We start from the raw sequence: 21,711 nt of genomic DNA on the forward strand, positions 1-21,711 counted from the left end.
TAATGTGCGTCGCTCGATAGCCGTCTGTCATTGCCCAGCTTTAACCTTTTTCTCCACGCTTTCGCCTTCTCTGCTGTATCCCTTAATGAAATGGGATGAGTTTCTTTCCGTTCGGTTGCATCGACTGCCGTACTTCGGGCTGCGTTGGATGCTTGAGATGCTTCAGCCGTAAGGCAAGTTGAGCCGAAGCCTTGAATCCAAGCGAAGGCCCAGTTTGTGGCGTTTGCAAGCGGCTAGAGAGACCTTTCCGCAACCGCATCTGTTAGGCCACAGCATTTAAGCTCTTCCGCCTTTGTCTGCATCTCAGCTTTAGGACATACATCATCATATAAAGCGGGGCCTTTCAGTCTCGTTTCGTCCCATGGCTGCCGCAGGCTTCAGTGAACCCCAGTCGCACTCCTCCCTTTCTTTTTCTCGCTTACTCACGTCACCTTTTGTAGATAATAAGTAGATGCTAGCACACGGTCAGCGTTTCAAACACGCACTCACCAAACCGGCCAGCCAGTCAGCCGGCGTTTAGGCCAGTGTGCACCCTGACCACCTCGCGGAAAACGATATCGTTCTTTCTCAGGTTAGCTGCTTTCGTTGGTCAGATGGGAAGAACGAGCCGGTCGTGCTCTCTCTTAACAGCCAAAACTCATGGCCAATTGGGTCCATTTCCCACCTTTGTCCCTAATCACTTGTTCGCAAGCAAGCGTGTTATGGCTAGCGGCGATAGAAGAGCAGCTGACAGCAAGCTGTATGTCACCATTTACCTGAGCGCCTTAAGTGCACTCAGAACGATCTTTACCTAGAACACCCAACCCACCCCAAGGTTTCGATAAGGCTCATAGTCCTGGATAGGATAGAAGGAAGGACAACCGCCAGAGAGGGCCAAGCTGGTGGAATACGTTCTAGATGATACGTTACCAGGCCATTAAGCTCAATTGAGATAGAAACCCATCGAGAACGATAGCAAGTTACTATGGGACTTACCTACTTAGTGCAAATTGGAAATAGCCAACAGTCCGTTCTTCTTAAGCAGCAGAGGGATTAAAATACTTTAATAAAATAAATAAAATAAAACAAGCTTATCCATTACTCAGTTATTGTAATAACTTGCCTGCCAGGTTTGTGGAGCTTGTCATGTTATTTAGAATGCACGAAGTACACGTAGTACAGTTGAATCAAAACGTTCCGTTTGTTTACTGCAAGTGCTTATAAAAAAATACATATACAAAATACGCTTCGTAATCAGTTGAAACTATGACTAGCTTATAGGCAAGCTTTTTGGTAACTACGAAGTTCGTAAGCGGCAGGAACGGTCTCTGTAGGCTCAGAATTCCAATCACTATTTGAACCCTGCATCACCTATATCACGCCGATCACTAACTATTATGTACGTATTTAAGTAGGTTAGGCATATATGTAAACAATACAAATAAATAAAAAATACAAAGCCATTATTTCCTATAATTATATTCATCAAAACTCTTAATAATCAATATATGAACAAAAGTCACTATAAAGCTTAACTTGTATCGTAAGTTATTGAGACCTCGATGCATCAAACACTACTAACAGTGGTTTACAACATTTATTCTCTTTGATATTATCTCCTCCATGCACGTTCGACGGCAAATTCTTATCGTAATTATTTAAGCACAAAAGTTACGAGGCATTTAGCGTTCTGGAATTTGCTCCTCTGTGTGGGCGGATATGCTGACATAAGCATCCTGCATCGAGTGTGATTACGTTAAATCGAGTGCTCAATGGGCCGTGCCCAAGTCTCTCTCTAGTGGAAAATTTCATTTTACGTATAGTAAGTGGCTCACCGTGTACTTTTGAGCACCCACTGTAATAACGTAACACTCAACAATTATGTATCGCTTAACCGTTTTCAGGTTTATGTCGTGCCACACTCCAATGTTACTAGCGTCGCTCATACAACTTGTCGTTATTACAAACATTATAAAAAGTATTTCTCACCCAGTACTTTTGTGGAACAGCTCTAATTAAGTGCAGACGCTACTTTTATGGGCCATTGTTAATTACAAAATCTGTTAGTTTGCGTTATCGGGTTATGTGAGGGAAAAGGCAAGATTTGCTGTTTATTCCCAATTAATATTCAACTAAAATACACCACTCGGTAGAAGCGTTTGTATGAAACCAAAACAAACGCACGTTACTTCTCCCTGTGTTATTGCAACGTTGTGTGTAAGATCGGAAAACCGCTGTCAATATGGTACATGCATTTCGAATGAAACAAATTTTTATTTGTTCACTATGCATACTGATAGTAATACGGTAGCAGTGTCAGCAGGGGGTCTTAAATGGAGGCCCTTATACCCCCCCCCCCCCCCAGGGGAGGTAGATCAGTCAATAGATCCACTTCTTTCTACTCATCAAAACCGCAGACACTGCTCCCTTTTTTGAATCTTCTGCTGTCAGCCATCCGTCTACCTCTTAAAAGGATTTCGACGTTGTAAGTGTCCCCTACCGTAGAAGTGCAAAGCGTTTTAGTTTCGCCAGACCCGAACAAATGTTTTGCCAATGTCCTGTCACCCTTATGGGGTTGGCCTTAAGGAACACTTGCGTTCATTTACTGTCACTGTTAGCTGTTAGAAGCAGCAAAGACCGGAATCAGTCAAGGAACTCAACCGAGAGCTCTGTCCAAGGCCGAAACTTGCACTGGCTCATTTCCTTTTCGCCTTTGATCGTTGGTTGAGGAATATTTTTATCTCTTAGCCGATCTTAGCAGCTGTACCGTCCTTATAGCCATTTGCGTGTTTCTTACTTCGGTTGAAACGACGTCTTCACAACGAAGATAACGTCTTTGGAAACTAAAGGTCAGTAGATGACCGGTAGTAAAAAATGCACAGCCAGCGTACGGAAGGCCTAATGCAGGTTACCTACAAAAGATTTGAAGCATACAATATAGTAGAGCGTGAGATCGATTGGTCGAGATTCTAACCTATCACTTGGTTATCTAGACAGTCATATAACATAAAAATGAATACTGTGTGACCGACACGGCTTGCGAGTGACAAGTTCATTCTTACCGAATATTCTACACCGCGAGGACGCTGAGCTTTGGGCAGGAAGATATGTTCGCAATCTTCGTGGCACCTCAATCCATCATGATCATCGTCATCACGTAAACACTTAGTAACGCTTCCAAATTACACTAGATCGTTATTTACTAACATAATTCCAACATATTATTACCGACTGGATCGTCGAGGCATTTTAAAAAGGATCACAAAATGTCAGTTCGACCCGCGCTTCCAGTGACGGCTATTCTGACAACTGTTAAGCACACTACGGTCAATTAGGTGGTGAAATAAACGTTCTCCGAAACAAGAGCACTATGGAGTGTGATATGTCTTCGAAAAATAGAACAGGAATTCTACGCTATTGAACATTGAACGGCTTGGCCTAGCAAGTTACTCGCTGCTCGTAGAAGCTATATTGTAAAAATAAACTTTATTTAACATTTATCGATAGCATCAAAAACAAACTCTAGACTTCTTATGTTAAAACTGGATTGATCCTGCGGGCCCCAAGCCAACTACGCCAGTGTTTCGACATTATCCATCATTGTCACCCTTGTATCAGCCCATGCGCTATTGTTGGGGGATGGATGCTTCGTGACTAGTTGCGACCATTTTACATTCACCTGAGGATGCGAAAACCTACGACAGAGGAAGAGGAGGTATGATAGTGCAGTCGCAGTGAGAAACTGGCGTAGTTTTCTCGGCTCATCCAACAATCAGTTTTTTCTCGGTTTGCAGGATGACGAAACAGTCCTGAGCTAGACTCAGCTGTACACTGTTTTATGAAGAAGGCGGAAAATTTTATAGATCAAATCGCTGTTGTGCCAGTAGGGCGAGTAAGCCAAGCGACAGAGGAGTAGCGTTCAGTCAACAAAGTACGGGAAACCTGCGTCAGAAGGCTTGCCAACAATGAAAAAACCACACGACCACTTCCTCTTTCTTACCGATCACTTTTGTCCCTTCTGCTCTGACTTTCTCTGTCGGCGCTGCCAGCGGAATTCGACTGCCGAAGCTCGAAAACTGTCAACATCTTTCCAACTAATTATTTTAATTAATTTAATTAATTTTCCACTGGCCTGTTTAGTCTCTTGTCATATTTGGTGAGACGATGGAAAAAAGGAGGTAATCGCCGCAAATATGCAGACCAAAGGTTGCCTACCGTCGCAAATGTCTAACTAGATTGCACACCCAACACATTTCTAGCCCTAGAGCTTATAATTTCCTCAATTAGTATGGCCGTAAACGTGAAAGCAGGCCAAATATTCTATTACAACTTGTAAATCACATCACAAACGCTAAAGGTGGCACCGTGTGACAAAGAGCGCATGATCTGCGTAAGCAGAATGTTAGACGAAATTTAGCCCATATCAAGTGTAAAAATACACAACGCAGATATTCTTAGTCGTACTCGTTGAAAAGAAGTTTAGTGCATAATTATGAAGACACTTCTGAGAAGTTAAAATTATGAGAAATGACGGAAAGTACTATAGAGACAATAAGTTTACAGATAGAGCAACAATAAAGGAAGACATTTGAAACTGCAAGTTTGCCATTTTTTTCCAAAACACAAGCCTAATATTCTCGATATATGTAAACTAAGCTTTTCCTTACATTTCCATCCAATTCTACACCCATGACGTCTCTGCGCGTCTGCTGCCTTCGGCTAATATCTGACTTATGTAAAAGCCTTCAGGCGGAAGCTCTTTATTAAAGTAGGGTAAACATTGTTTACTAATTGCTTAATTAATAAGGTGAGTCCCTATCGTGTTTTTTTCTGCTCTCTCCCTCTCTCGCCCGCTGTCTTTTTTTGGCATCCGCCTCTCCTTTCATCAGATGCTCCGAGGCGACTGTCTTATTCGGCGTTATTTTATTTATGACAGCCAACGCCACCCCGTGACAACGACGATGGTAATCGCGGTGGCTAGCGTGCACCACCCATCTCACGTTTCGCTTCATGTACGTTTATGTTTCTTCGTGAGAGTTTTTGTGTGTAGACAATTATCTGCGTGCATCATCACATGCAAAAGAATTATTATACGTATCCGCGTGGAAGACATCGCCACAGGCGGTAAATCCCGCATCTTTGTGCCATACATGGTTCTTGTATATCAGCTTTCTCCAGGAAAAACGATATATATATATACGCGCGCACACATACACACACCCGTATATATATACAGATACGCGGTTTCATACACGTATATTTTCCTACAGCTTCGTGGAAAGACGTTGCATAAATGTATTGGATGAGAGTGATTCGTGGGCCCTTGGTTACTCTTGGGAGTAGGAATAGAAACGGTTGGAGCTAACAGAGAGTTAGCTAGCGGCAATGGTAGTAGTGGGTATGGCTGTCGTTGCATTTTTATCTTTACCGTGCTGGCAGTGTTTTGATTGGTTACTGACAGCCTTGGCAAAAAGTTTGTATCAAACCCATAGCGAGTCGAATTGTCTCGCAAAAGAAGGCCGGAGACAGAGGCAACCGGTTGAATGAAGCAAGTACATAACGAGTTGACCTTCAATGCACTTTTTCTACTACTCGATGGTTCGCTTTCCTACAATGTTATGGCTTAACGGACACTTGCTTTTTAACTTGCTTGAAGCGCTAACTTATTGAAACAATTAAAGCATGTTAATTTTTGGATAGATGTTAGTCCTGTCCAAGTGGGCAGCACTATGCAAAAGTCAAATTTAAAAAATTTAATGTGTCTCGCCCGCCGAAGCCTCAATAGCAGTATCGAGAAACATGGAACACATGTTAAAAGCACGTGAGGCTCATGTTTTATTACGCTTATATTTCAAAGAAATACAGGTCCTCAAGTTAAATACATATCTCTGGCTTGCTGATTAGAAAATAGACGTGAATACATGGAGCAGTGTTTAATAAGCCGTTGTTAACTGCTGCGGAAAAAAGAGTTAGCATTTAATTCAAGCACACACTTGCGAAGCTAGCACGTTCTCTGCCTTCAAAATCATAACTTCAAGTGATGTGGGGGGGGGGGGGGGACAGCATTGATGTACTAACGTCGTACTGTTAACGTTTAGTGATTGCTACTACTAGCGTACCGTAGTCCTAGTACGTACGAGGTCTGCGTTATTGCATCAGGAAACAATACATCAGAACTTATGCCAGTTCTCGTATTCCAGTTATTAGTATTATATTGCCTTTTTAATCTAGTATAGACCGTTTTAGTGTTACAATTCGATGCTACGTTTTGATGTGTGCGTGTTTCCTGTATATCATCGTAGGGACAAAGATTCTTATTTCAGTAATAAAAACACGACTGTTTAAGCAAGGGTGGCTGCGGCAATTTCTCGAAAGTGAAAGAAAACGGGCGCAAGAAACGGATAAACCATTACTTCAGACTGGAAATCAAAATAGTTAGCAAAGAGGAACAGGGAGGACGGGGACACAAAAAGCTGTTCCTACCCGCTGTCACTGCGTTGCCCTAGATGATGTTTCATTAACTTGTACATTTTCAGTTGAGATCGTTGGTCTCGAGTAGATGGCTGTTGTTAGCGGCCTTAGATGCCCATGGGCGTCGGTGGGCAATCGCTATTAGTAGGAACGAAAGAGCTGAGAAGCGACCTTGAAAGATTTTATGCGTCCTAACTTTTCCTGCGACTGACATTGATGGCAGTACGTCCGGTCATAGTGATGTTTTGCTGTTACAGGAGCTAGAAGTAAGTGCCGCACCAAAAGGTATAAATGACTGTGACAATAGCTTAAATTATTATCACCAATATATTATTTGTTCGGCTTTTTCTTTCAGATGAAGATGATGAAGAGGGCGACCAGGAAGAAGTAGAGGAGACGCATGCGAACCCATTGGCTGAGCTCGACGAATCTCACGGACGCCACGTTTCACACAGAACCTCACACGGTACGTGCACTGCGTAGGCCATCAACTAGTGCGCCCTGATCTAGTGTAAATTTGAGAAGGCAGCAATAAATGCATTTGGAAAAATTGTATGATTTATTGGTGGACACCTAAAGACGAGAGCGCTATGAGTAAACCGTTCTCTCATGAAGTTCCTTCAGATACAAATGTTAGACGTTTACTATCTTCGTAGTCTTATAATTGTAATATTGATTATACGCGTTCGGGCATTTGTGTCTGAAGAACAAATGGATTCCATTCCTACGCGCTGATATTGAGAAGTTCCTGCTCTTGTGTGGTGGATAGGGCACCGAACGCTAAACTAGGAACGTGCCACGCTTGCTTCGAAACCTAAGACTCTGTGATTTTCGGAGGTTTATTAAGCTCTTAATATTAGCTTTTTGCACGATTCTATTTCACTTCGAAATCTATCCTATTCCCGATCTATAGTATATCTAGCATTGACCTTCGCCGTGCCACGTGCAACATCGGTATCTCGATACTACAAAATGTCAGCCGCAAAAGAATAAAAAATGGAAAAAGTACGTTGTTAGCTCCCACCTGAGAATCAGCTGTACTGATAAAAGGATCAAAAAGCCTACAGCGCGTAACATCGTATTCAATTAAATATCACTTCATTCAGTGGTGTATCAATCCCATTGAAATCGAATACACATAAAGAAGTGAAGGCTTATTGATAGAGTACCTCACAGCCTCGAGGAAATTTCAAAGCTCCGGCTAGCGACCCTCACGTAAAATAAACGAAAATTTAAATTTATTTATCATTCGCATAACGGATTGAAGATTTTCGATTTTGCCTCTGGCCCTTACACGCAGGCACTTGTATTTTAGAAAAAGCTAGAATAAGATTGTGTTTCAGCAGTAGGAAGACGCCAGTAAGTAAAAAGTTACGTGACGACTGAACCCGAAAAAAAATTAGGTTTCATTAGGTCTGCACCTAAAATTTTACACTGAGCTAAAACAAAAAGGTGTACCTCAATAGGTCAAATGGAACATGTCCATTTAAATTTAGTCGCCAGTTATACTACAGAGATTCGGTCGGGAACAACTTCGAACCGGTGCCCACAAAAAGCAACGAAATGTATCTGCAGAAATCATTCTTTATAATAAACTTTATACATTTAAAATTTTTGCTTAATTTCGTTATTAATAAGGTTGGTTCCTTCGCCTTATCTAATGATAATTATTGATTAGAGGCCGCGAATTGTCATGATATACCTTCTCTTATCAGTATCCCCATAAAATGAAGTCAAGCGAAGTTATGTCACATCATCTGGCGGTTCGTTCGACTAGAAATCAGCCGTTCGCTGAAGTAACATCTTTGTGGCACGATTATATTGTTAGTTACGTGGAGAGGCGAAGATTTTCGTTTGGAGTAACGCCTAACATCATCTCCTTGTAGCAAACAGAAGTTCTGTCAAAAAAAACGCATTAATAATGCTAGCGGCGCCAACGATTTTGTCGAGGGGGTAAATCTGTATCGCGGATATAATGAGATCTATAGGAAAAGCTAGCCAATAACTAAGCGAATTGACTAACTGGCATAAAGTCAAAAGGGCCCACAATATTGATGTTGTATTTAAGTGACATCTTAAATGTATAAGTTTTCTAATAAGGAAAAACTATATAAATACGTTTAGTTGTTTTCTGTCGACGTTATCTTGAAGCTACTTTCAACCATATCGCCATATCATGAACACGCAATAAATAAAATAGTATCGTATATAAATCCAGTCACGGAGGCGGACCTTCATGGACGGTCATCCCCTGCTTAATAATTCATAAGGTTCATTTCAATGTATCAAAAATTGAAGCGGTGTTACTGATTTTTTGCAGACTAGCTCGTCCTTTGCCTAGTTCTCTATGTAGAGCTTGTGAGTAGTGATATGGTTCTATCGTAGATGACAAAGCACCAATGATTATTAAGCGCTGCTCGTCATGGGTACTTCGAGCAGCTAATTCAGACTGCCCCCTATTCCCGTATGTATATTTCAGTTATTTTCATACCGTTAATTGGTATAACTCGTCAAATTCGGTCTAACCAATATAAAAGTCCCATAACCTACATTGCTCAACGACAACGTCTAGGAGTAGAGGAACTCCGGGAAAAGAGGAGCAGAAATTTCTCCTACGAACGAGGTTGATAGGAAGAATTTTCCGCCATTTAAAATTGACATTGTTCTAAATCGTTTGAGAGCTACGATTCCTTCCAGGTTCGTAGCTATGTGTTGCGTCGCTTTACAATTTTTTTATTGTTTTTTTTAATAGCTCTGCTGAGCTTTAGCCCACAAACCGAAAAGCAGAGCCCAGCTAGGCTAATTGGGTGACGCAGAGGAGAAACAACAAACCAACAGGCCCCACATTATAAAGCCGTCCACCATTAATACCACTATTGCTATAGGTTACGGACTGCGGTGCAGATCGGGAGCGTATGCACCGTCAAGAAGATCGATGCTGTTGTCGTGAGAGTGGAAAAGAGCTACTGTCTTAGTGTAAGTGGAAGACAACGACGACGAGATGAATGGATGCCAATTAGTTGATCAGCTTACCTATCTGCTTTCCTGCCACTGATGATTGACGTTACTATGAAATAAACGTGAGCGTAAAAAATGGACGGAAAACAACTCGCAGGAAAGCCTCATCGAAGGAGAGAGAGTGTTAAGATACAGCAGTTAACAACGTCTATGCAAACCCAAACGCGACGACAACAAAACGGTCAGAAGCAGCCCGAGCGGAAGATCTAATAACGACGCGTAGCAACAATCGCAGCAGCAATTAGCTGAATAACATAGTAATAATAAGAATTAAGTGCTCTGAACAATCGGCGACGGCATCGCTAACGTCAAAAATGGCAACAGCAGCTGTAGCAAAATCAGCCCCGAGTAACAAGGCTAAAGTAATAATACTGTCACGGACAGCCCGTGTGCCGCTTGCACTAGGCCACTTAGAGAAGCTGGCAGCCCCGATGGTGGAAAAAAGCAAACGCATTATGCCTTGTTCAGCGCTTAACTGTCTGCTATCGTCTCAACTGGGTGGCTAATCAATGCGCGTTGCTACATTGCCCTCACGATCGTCGTCCTAACGAAACGACAGCCGGCAACTTGGTACAAAAAAACCAAATCAGGCCATCGTTTAATTTGAATCTCAATCGTCTTTTCCACTCCCGCCCTGTACGCGGCAGGCCGCTGCCATCACCGCAGGCTGCTGACGTACAAATGGTGGAAGACGATTAGCCGCTTGTTAGGTGCATCCCTTGCGTTTGGTTTCTCGGTTCCTTTCGGCCTGCGGTTCTGCCAAAGGCCTAGCCTAGTTCCTCGAACCTGCGAGCCAGCAAGCTATCTTATATTGCTTTTCTGCACGCGTACCACTTGTCAGCAGCTACGCGTTCTTTTGGCATTTGGGCATATCCACGGTCGCGCATGACGGTGGTATGGTCAATTCACGGCATCTTACGTACCGTAGTGTTCATTCCATTCCGCGCTCCGAGTCTGATAGGGACAAGCGGCGTAGGAAAACTGTAGAAGCAAAAGGGACAGCAACGGGCCATTGGTCCGTTTTGATAAGGAAGGAAAAACTGAGCGCGAAAACAATTGATGCCGATCAATGAGGTTCGAATGGACCGCACCACACGTGTTGGACACGAGTTATTATTGTGCAATTGTCAATAACAATAAGCAATAACATGGCAAAAACCGTGCTGTCGATACCGTGAGGACCTACTCCTGATTTAAGGTTCTATGGCAACTTTTGAACCTGCGATGATATATTACCATACACAGTGTTAATTAAAGATGCTCCCAGCTGCCATCAGAGCTTCGCTCCGTCAGGGAATTTTATGATCCACTTTAAATTTGACTATTTTTTAGCATGAGCTGGCATGTGTCACTTCAGTTTCCTATGAAGCCCAGTCTATAATGGAAGAGAAAGGCACATATCTAAAACGCAAAATTCTTACAACACACCTATGTAAAGGAGGAATAACGACCACAGCGGAGCGGAGACCAACTCAGAACCTTACACTCGCAGATTTGGCAACTGCCCATTCTAAAGATTCATGATTTTATGCCCGACACCGCCGTTATGTAATCTATGAGACTGCTGGCTCCTAGCACAAAACGAAGCGCGTCCACGTCCGACACGCTTTGACTCATACAGTTACTTTTATACTACTTTAATCAATTTCAAGTTAAAGGTACTTACAGAAGTGGCCAGAAAATTACCGCACCAATTAACTTTCGCTGGCAAGTTTTGAATGCTGTCCTGTCGCCTCTTAATATTAATAGTCGAACGCTGTCTAAAGTTGCACGGGCGGTGCCGTAGAATTCTCCAAATAGGATTAGTATAACGGTAGCCGCCACTAGAGAGCACGGGGTCGCAGACGACATTTTTAGTCGACAATGACATACAGGAGGAGCGATTCCTCGCAGTAGTGGGAACGCACAAGTGTTTGAAGTGATTTCTTAGCGTTGTGATAAAATATGTTTTTTTTTTGTTCCGTAAAACAATGATTCCTGTATCTGGTCGATGCCATCATGCAATGTTTTCCTCTCCTTCGGCGTCATTCGCTCTCTATGTGGAATACTTAATGCATCGAAAAGAAGACGAACGTACGAATTGGAAGAAAACAACAGTAGCAGAGCTTCTCCTTACTCGAATTTCGTTGCTAATGGCGCTCATATATTAGGAGGGTGCCCCCAGAGACTTGATTTCACTGGCTATTTACCTATCTTTCTTTTTCATATAAGCGTCAGATACTCAACGTCCCGAGGTCCGTAAAGCTATGCTACCGCTATTACCGTCGCCGCGTCACCTCCAGCCGCTCTCGCCGATCGCCATAAGTGACTCACGTTTTTGCCGTACGAGTTAGCGTGATATTGGTTACGTTGCACTGTTGCAAACTGAGGGGGTGAATTGGTGACAGAGACTGTCGTACGAGGCAAAAGGCTTTATTTAAAGAGGTCTCCGTTATGCTTGATTCGTTCTCCCAGGCCATATGTGCTTTCAACATGCAGTATGTAAAGCCACTTATATAGCTACAAAGTAGCTTCTCAATAGTGCGACTGTACAGTTTAGGGACCGTTCGAAAAAATAAATTTTCATTCTCAAAGTGTCCTAGTTACGTCCTACCTGCTGACAACGCAAAGACAGTTTGCTGTTAAACTGGCGAAGATTACAATCGTATTTTCTATAGCTATACTATATACGTCTGCTACAAAAAGAGTAAGTTGTCGATAATAAGTAATACTATAGAATTAATTACTTCCTAACACTGCGTGAATCGGGCTCGTATTTTGTGATTTCTCCTTCTATTTGGCCACGAGCTTGTTATGTATTGATTTACAGCACCGTTAAATTCAAGATCAGTTTGGGTCCAGTGTATTTTTTTTATGTACGCTTATTCGCTCACTATGACGTTCGTAAGACGCTAATCATTAGCTAAACATTTATGCCTTATTCAGTGGTACGGTAACTTAATAATGCTATTTTCCATATTTTATGCCTACTGTTTTTTAGGTGAAGCCTGCGGAACGGGCTTCGCACGGTGTCGTAATGGGCGATGCTATCTGCTCAGGAGAAAGTGCGACGGAGTACTTGACTGCACAGACGGGTCAGACGAATATAACTGCCGTAAGTATTTAAACTGTTTGATCATTGGATATATCTTTCGCTGCGGTAGTGGACACCTATTTATATACTACTATGGGAGTTTTACTCTGCATTTAAAGGACATGTTGCTTAAAAGGAACTAGTGCCTATTCGTGCTCAGTTTGTCAACTGGGCTAACACTCAAACATTAACAACAACGATTGCTAAATAGGAAAAGTTTGACATTCTGAATTATCGACATTTCGTTAAAGTAAACGATATATCTAAAATTGCACGACTGAATATACGAGGTCTACCAAGAGACGATAGGTACACTGTTAGGATTAGAAAAATACGCGAGATAAAAGTTATCGAGACGAAGCAACCCTTAAGACCACTTCTCGCGTGAGGAACACCAACAAGATGCATTTTCCACGCAGACGTATCGCTTCCCTTATTTTGAGGGGGTTCTCGCTTTACAACGATCACTTTTCAAAAGGTACTATATTATCAAGAAAGAAAAAACTAAATATTATTTGAGAAGACAACTGTCTATTCTAGAACCTAGCTAGACAAAAGCTAAACCTTAGAGTAAAAGGGCAACAAGCCTCTAGAAAATACCCCTCTAGCTTGTTCTCTATATTTCTTCCTTTCCATTCCTCAGTTCTCCCATCCCTTGTTCAGTCCAAACTTAGCGGTATTCTTACGATAGGTTCTTGGTAAGTACGCCAAATGGCTGAACAGAATCCGAGCACTAGATACTGTAATTACAATTGCTGTCTCGAAAGCGCATCTCTAACAGTTGCCACCTTCCTTTTGTCTATACCACTGCCTATCACGGACGGATGCTGTTGCATGCCGCTTGGATGGGTCAACTCTCTATTCATCGATTCTGCACGTGTCAACCACGACCTCAACCTGTCAACGTCTGCTTTTCAACAAACAATCCTCACACACCGTTACTTTCTGCATCCTAAACAACCTTCTACCTTAACCTCCTATTCTTCACCCTGTAATACTACGACGATCTGATATGCGTTTCGATACTTCTGATTGCTATTATTATTACTGAATGACACATTCAACCCACGTAACAACAATCTGTTGTCGTTCCTTAATCGCCTGTCGACCACTTCCGTTACCGCTTATGTTTGCGTTCGGCTTTGACCACGCGCCTATCATGCACGGCTTTCACACACATATACAACACATATACCTTAAACAATCTATATCAAAAACGTGCACACATTCAAACCAAGCATCGATCATTATCTCTGCATCATGATGACACTCTCAATGACATATTCCTTGTGGCTTTTTTCCCCCATATGATTTTTTCAACCACTACATCGTGTACATCATAACAACGTTCATAGTGTGCCATGCAACGAAGGAGTGGCAATGCGATCTGGGTACGTGCATCCCCAGAGGCTGGCGCTGTAACGGGGTTGCAGACTGTCCGGGTATGCGCGATGTATCCGACGAGGTGGGATGCCCGAGACGCAATCGCCGACCGCCATTTTATGGCCGCAAACCTCACCAGCCTCGAAGACTGCACCGGCACAAGGGGCGAACCCATGCGAAGGTGTCGCTTGCACCTAAATTTTCAGATCCTGCTAATTACCAGCGATACCCCAGCAATGCGGGCGATGTGCTCTTCGTTAGGGATGATTGGACGGTAGCTGATGCCTGTGAGTCGCATCAAATCAGAATTTTTCCGAAAAATATATGCCCACAGCTTAAGTTTACTGGTAGTGTTTTTGGCGACTACCTGTTACCATATACATTTAGGTGACACCGTAAGTGAATAAACAGCAGGTAGCAAAAAACGGACAACACAAACAATTGATAGAAACGATATGAAGCATGTTCTCAGACATTTCTCGAAAACACATTGTTACAACGAAGCTCTGAATATATCTTTCTTCTGAAGATACCTTCCGTACAGCATGATGCATATACATTAAAAAGAAGCTTTATACATTTTCGCCCATTTAACGATGCATCTATTTAACATGTCGAACACCGTTACATCGTGTAGAATAATTGTTTTTTTTTAGCCCTGTCTTTTTCGTGATTAGCAATCGTTGAGCAAATAAACTGCCTACACTCACCACTGTAATTGTTTATTTGTTCGATGCAGTCTAGGCTACGATAAGCAGGTTACATGCTGATACTTGCGTCCTATAAAGCATGTAAACGCAGCTTATACTTTGATTTAGCGAAAAATAGAAGCACTTCCCATAGAGGCTTAATTGACCTTCGTCCCGTCGGTACAATGGAGTTGTTTGATCCTTCGAGTATACTTCACATAAAACGTATATAGCCACAGACACTGCATTAATAACCCAAGTGGGGATGCTCATCCTGAATGCGGCTATCAACCAAATCAATCAATCAGATTATTGCTCAGCCCTCAAAAACTGTTTTACTCAATCTATTTACCTTAACAAGGCACATACTTTCCGAGCCGTTTGCCAATCATGTGGATTGGCTTTTACCAAACTATATATAAAGTTGCCTCTGGCTTTGAAGATAAGTATACGTACACGTATGTATGTAAAAAAGGTATGTACAATCTTGCTCTTACCGGCAATCCTACTCGAATACGGAATTTGACAGAATGAATACACAAGTAGAAGAGTAATTCCAACATAAGTTGCTTATTAAACAGTTTCTTTAGATCGGACTTTTCGAGCGAATTTTACAACATTGACGCTTCACTGTCTGCCTATTTTCTATGTCTAGATATAGCCTAAAGGTAGCACTCTAAACTCGAATCTGTCGTTTTATCACCCTCGTGCAAGGACATTTTCACTCATGGTAATCGTTTGTAAAAGCATTCGGCACACGCGATGCTCAGTGATCCCCTTTGTGATGCGACGACTGATTTACTCAGAATGTTCAACAACATCATTGACAACCCAAAAGTACATCCCATTGCGTGACTCTTAGCAACTTAAGTAGAGTTTAATGAAACACTACTTCAAACAGAGTTGTCACATATAGCTTCGCCGTAAAAGGTACTTCAGCGATATTTTTCTTTACTTTCCTTTCATACGCTAGACTGTAACTAATGCTTACTGCAGCTATTAAGGCTTACCATGTGTGAGATATCCGAAAAACATCGAGACACGAGCTGTTTCTACGGGTATTAGGGAAGGAAAGCCTTAGGACGCATACAAATAGACAGCGCTAGAACAACCGTTAAGATGTCCGCGAACTAAACAAGTAAAACGTGAAGGGGAGCAAGTGCGAAAGGTAAATAGACAATAAAATGTTCCAGTAATGCAGACAAACCAGTATCGTTGATTTTTAGAGCTCTTGTTTTGAAAAGCAGGACACAGGTAGTAATCTCAGAGAGCTGAGTGTCGACTTCAGCCATCTAATCACCTAATGGCATCTAACGATCGGCCGCCCGAAAATGGCAGACAAAGAAGAAACGCCACAGTTTAGGTTTTAAGGGAATCGAATAAAAGATGGGCAAATGTAAAGCGGCGCAACGATAGAGAAAAAAAATTATGATGCAACTTTGACGAAAACGAATGGTTAAAAGAAGCCATGTTAGCCGTCATTTGCGACCGATTGGCGAGAATTGGGAAAGACGTTCAGTAAGTAGCCTATTTTTAACTGACTGGTCGGCGGATTGCGCGCGGCTCTTAGAAACAGGTCGCATATCTATCGAGGCTTCGCTGAAGACTTCCCTTTATTTTTATATCTAGTGGCCCATCTCCGCCGCCGCCGCCCCCCTGTTCGTAACTTGTCGTTTTAACGCAGTGGCCAGCTTTTGGCAATCTTCCGTCAATTCCCTAACCCCCATTTCCCAGCTAGCCTTCGCGACCAGCAGAAAATGAGTATATATGATATGATGAATGAAAATATAGTAATAGGTAGCTGTTTCGTGAGAGAGGTAAGAAACGATTAAAAATAAAGTAAGAAAGATGAAAAACCTTTGTGTGATCATGCCCATAGAAGAGCCATTAACGTTTTACCTATGTTATTATTTATATCAGGTATCCACACCTGTTTCATTCTTCCGGTATCGTGGAAACAATGATAAATGATTAATACTTTCGCGTGCCATACGTCTGTGTGGGCGATTCGAGGGAGCTGTTCGGCCACATCCTATTTTACGGAACGCAGTAGATTCTGTTGGTTTACAAATCTGGCTCACTAAATATAACATTTTTATTCAACTATGTTTATCATATTTTATATTCATTGTATCGTATCATTCTAATCAGATTACAAGGAATTTGTTTCACTTTCTGTCTGTTTTAGCTAACTGATCGCGCTAAATTTATATTATGTTGTTCTTTTTCTGCTTTTTTTTGTATTATTGACTGAAGTATTCAGTTCTATTTCTAGCTTTGTTTTCGCTTCATATACAGTTTATGGTGGTGTTCTTTTTTTAAACAGGTCCCAGACGCCCTCTACCGCCAGACACGTTCACCACACCGTCCAATACATTTGACCCGTTCGATAGCAACACGACGCCCTATCATGTCCACACGCCACCGAGTCGGGTAACAACGAGACCCTTCTATTCCGCAACGGGTGGGATGGCAAGTTCTACGTCCTATTCCCCGAGTGGGAATCATTATGCGACTTCTGATGGCCAAGATTATCGATCAACCACTCGTTTTGAGGCCTTCTATAGACCTACTACAACTCGTTCTCCAGTGTCTACGACCTTAGGTGTCCGATCATACCCCCCTGAGTCGAACAGCCAGGATCTCTATGCTAATCGAGGCCATCCTGGTCTATTTAGCGACTACACCCGGCCAACACGTTACCCTTTTGCAAACACGAGTTACTATTACCCGATCAGCTCGAAGCCGTATTTTCCAGGCCCAGGCCCAAGATATCCGACGCTTGAACCAGTTAGCGCACGACGAAGCCACCCTTCATCAGTTGTCACCTATCAGACACCTACTGACAACCTTTACCGCCCGACCCGTTATCCGACGTCAAGGATATACACAGAGACTGTCACCAGTTCCTATTCACCGATCCCGGAAAGATGGCGTCCGCCACAAGTTGTAACGGAGACGAGATTGCCTGCCACCCCGGCAGGACCAGATGGCCGAAGGCAAACGGTTACGACAGCAGAGCCGACGACGACGCGTGCTGCTTTAGCAACAATTATGACTACCACAACACATGCGCCATTTGTCGTACGCGAATGCCTGCGACGAAAGGAGTTCCGATGCGCATCGGGTCAATGCATACCCCGTTGGCAGATATGCGATTATGTCACAGACTGCTACGACGGATCAGATGAGCGTCATTGCAAACGTGAGCAGATGCCGACCCGAGCGAATACGTGTTCCTAACGACCTTCTAATACTAATTCACACTAATGTATTTTCCTTTGAATGATTTATCAATCGGATCGTCACATTTACTAAAATGTATTTAGAATTCCAATCTACTATAGACTAATTCACATACATTTTAAGCGAAAGATTGAAAAACCAGAAATTTGCCCAATGGTTTTGAAACAATTACGAGTTTGAAACATCTAACGTGGTTTCATAGACCGAATGTTTTGCATCCGAACACCAGCTTTGATCGCTAAGGGACACATCTAGACAATGGAGCTGTACGTTTAGTTCGTCCGGCGGAATTAGACGATCCCGTAAACGGAAGCGCATCTCTAGATTCTACTCGGCTTCAGTTGATTTGTTGCTTGCACCAGCACATACAATACGACAGCTTTACATTACCTTTACATAATTAGCAAACGACGTACATTTTTTGCACAAGCAATACTAGTGATTAAAGCTGTTCGACTTTAGCTTCAGACTTAGATCCGAGAGGCATCGTTCGCATTGTAGTAGGACGCAATGTTGATCTATGCACTCCTTCGGTTTCGATCTGCCTTAATCCCATCGGTTCTCTTGCCCTTTCCCTCAATACTTCTAAATATTGCCATGTACGGCATCACGCCGCGCCCAATTCAGATCATGTACCTGATGTGTGGGTAGAGCTTCCTTTATCTCGTTTTAAATGTGGAAACTGCCCTTACACAATTTTACGAAGGCTGTGCTCCTCTTTGCCACATTGGGCATCGCATCCATTCCTTTAGACTGGTCACCAATAGACCGAGTCCGATTAGTTTCTAATACACTTTAAGCAATATACAGGCAAAGAAAAAAGCAGTTAAGGGAGCTACACATAATATCGTTTAGCGAAAGAATAGGGCGTGTGAATGATCGGCGATGACAGATAGACAACACTGCTGAGTAGCGGTGGCATTAGCTACTTATGAAGACTGATAACTCCCTTCAGTAGTCGTCTTCCGCCTGCTCAATTGTATAGGCAGTATCGCTAGACCAGGCACGAGAAGCCGTAGTATACACCGGAAGCGAAGCTACAACAGGGCTGCGGAGGTGACAGGAGCTACGGCTCGATGAGTTGCCGCCCCTAGCGGCCGTCTGCGTCCTTCAACGAGAAGACCACAGACGAGGTGACTATGGACGACTAGGAAAGAAGCTTAAGAGGACACTTGGCCTCCTGACTGACACGGAGCACGATGTGAAAGGCAGGACAAGCTAAGGAAAAGTGGTTATAGCATCCTGTAGCCAAGGGGATCGACAAGCAACGACACAACATGGGGTGGAATGGCATTTAGACGGGGATGACAATGACGAGTGTCGGGTCGACGTACCTCGAATATTTTTATTTGAGACATACGCTGTTGATGGAAACTTGGTTGCGCTGGCGGTGTAGATGGCCGAGGCTGGCTTACGCAGGTGCTCTCACACTAGGCTCCATTACTAGCCCGTAACATTGTTCTATTTGCACACGGAAGAATACGTTGGCTCAAGCAAACAGGACACTAATGGTAGCACTATTGAAGCTGGAGTGTTAATTTAATAATTAAGAGAAAGCTAGTATTTTGTTCAAGCCGGCACGTTAAGGCGCTTAGAAGATAGCAATCCGTATTCCGTGGATTGTTAACTAGGCGAGCAACGGCGGTGAGTATCTTCTCTTCTACATCAGAGCGGCTATTTCAAATAGATGGGTGGCAGCAGCTTATTTTGTTTAAACAAACGCAAACACTAGACTGAAGAACGGCATTGTCGTTCGCCAAAAGGGCTTTCCGTAGTGCTATTGTGCCTTATTAAGCGGCACAGTATTTTCAGAGATACAATTTATAATGCAACATTATTCAACAACTAATGTAATTAGCATTGCGTACTAAAGATCGTACCAAATCAAGCGGCTTTTACTCCTTAAATTAAATGCAAAATTCATTAATTTCTACAATCTACTAACGCCTGTTAGACCATCTGCATTTCAGCGTGCGATGACCGAATTCATTATACATGCGTCAATGGTCAATGTATCAACAAGGGCCTCGTTTGTGATGGAAACAATGATTGCCGAGTACGTAAAATGATACTTCGGATCAGTTGATATTAAAATCTGAGTAATTAATTGTTTTCATTAAATAGTATGTAGTCCGCGCACAGAAATGGCGTCTAGGAGCCAATCTATCCAGGAGTTATTCTCAGTTTCTGTAATTCCGTCTAAAAAAAACGGGAAAAAATGTTAGACCCACGCATAAGTTTTTACAATCCTTGCTTATTGCTATTCTTCTCGAAGGTTTCGTTGTATAAACGCTAGGTTTTGGACATAACGTCATCACTGTTTTCTGTTACGATATTTCTTTGCCCTTCTTAGCTGGCTGTTGTTTGGAAACAGCTTTGCTAATAATATTTAAGAGTTAACTAAAGGTAATGGGACGACAAGGGTTCAATATTCAACACACTCATTTTCAGTCCTGGCTTGCACACAAACTGTATATATGTAATATTTTTTTTTTTTTTTTAACATGAATACGGATTATAGATAAAAGTACGTGTAAGCATGGCTTTTCGTTCTAAAATTTTCAGGACAAAAGCGATGAGGCAACGTGTAGTAAGACGTTCTGTTCGCCCGACGAGTTCCGCTGCGGTGATGGAAGCTGTATACCAAACAGGGCACAATGTGATGGCCGGAAAGACTGTCGTGACGGCACGGACGAAGGCCCGCATTGTATGCGGCAGTCGGCCGTGTCCAATAGGACAGTTACAAATCACAGTGGTGCAGCTGGAGATGCCGAGAGCAGTGCATGCGCTTCAAACGAATTTCGGTGCGACGACGGCTACTGCCTAAATGAAAGCCGTCGATGTAATCGAGTGATTGATTGTCACCATGGCGAAGACGAACTTGGCTGCGGTAAGCCGTATTCAACTATCGTGCTGACTGAATGGTGTTTGAAATTTCTCAATAAACCATCATATATATATATATATATATATATATATACACACACCTCTTCTTCTTCTTTATATATTCTTTAGCTGTTTAACATTGTTGTTATAAGAAACGAACAATAGTTGATGATGATGATTTCCATCATTTGCTTCTTTGAGTTCTTTATAAGCGCACAAAACCGGAATAACTATGAGACGAGAGAATTTCGTCCTATCGAAGGGGCACTGATAATAATAATAATCCCTTGTGGTTTTTGTTTGCCGACACGCAGAAGCGGACAGGGGGTGCGCAGCGACAGAGTTCAAATGTCCCCAAGACGGCCTCTGCATCCGACAGAATCAGCTTTGTGATGGCGTGCTTGACTGCATAGGCGGAAACGATGAAATGAATTGTGAGTGCATAATCATAGTCAGCTTTAAACAGTCCCATGCTTGGACCATAGCACGGGCAGAAAAGTAGACCACAAAATACCAAAGAACTGTGTCATCTTTCGTTCGAGTCTTCTTGTCTAAAGTAAATTAAGATTACAATTTTATGACTATATATGTGCGTATGTTTGTTTCTTCGAAAAAACACAGTAGGAAAAATAGTAATTGTGACTAAAAATGACTTCGAAATTTTGCCTATGAAAAGTATAATGTAATTTTTGCGATATCACGCGCTTCTTTTCTTGCAGGTGGCAATCATCACCGAGTAAATCCAGCGCATAGCTTCAGCCATCCGAAAGATGCCGATAGAGCGCACTATCCAAAGCATCCAAATCGGCCGGATGAAAACTCTGACGAACGATGCCGCGAACATGACCGTCGTTGGAGACAGGAAATGGAGCGTCGTCGGATAGAAGAACAACAACGAAGACTCCAACAGGTCTGTTGATCTTCTCAGATGTGCCTAACGTCGCGCATGAACAAATCATCTTGCTC

General features: G+C 42.6%; 1 protein-coding gene across 1 annotated transcript in view; it reads left to right on the forward strand.

Annotated features, from left to right (window-relative positions):
* Positions 1-21,711, forward strand: part of trol (terribly reduced optic lobes) — a 236,070-nt gene that overhangs the window by 169,097 nt on the left and 45,262 nt on the right. Inside the window, exons 3-10 of the mRNA XM_086972590.1 lie at positions 6,806-6,916; positions 12,449-12,562; positions 13,897-14,271; positions 16,940-17,818; positions 19,830-19,915; positions 20,425-20,749; positions 21,060-21,179; positions 21,465-21,655. Of these exons, the coding sequence (XP_086828716.1) occupies positions 6,806-6,916; positions 12,449-12,562; positions 13,897-14,271; positions 16,940-17,818; positions 19,830-19,915; positions 20,425-20,749; positions 21,060-21,179; positions 21,465-21,655 (2,201 nt within the window). The remainder of the gene's footprint in view (positions 1-6,805; positions 6,917-12,448; positions 12,563-13,896; positions 14,272-16,939; positions 17,819-19,829; positions 19,916-20,424; positions 20,750-21,059; positions 21,180-21,464; positions 21,656-21,711) is intronic.

Source organism: Varroa jacobsoni, unplaced genomic scaffold (genome assembly GCF_002532875.2).
Source record: "Varroa jacobsoni isolate VJ856 unplaced genomic scaffold, vjacob_1.0 contig00062, whole genome shotgun sequence".
Taxonomy (NCBI): domain Eukaryota; kingdom Metazoa; phylum Arthropoda; class Arachnida; order Mesostigmata; family Varroidae; genus Varroa; species Varroa jacobsoni.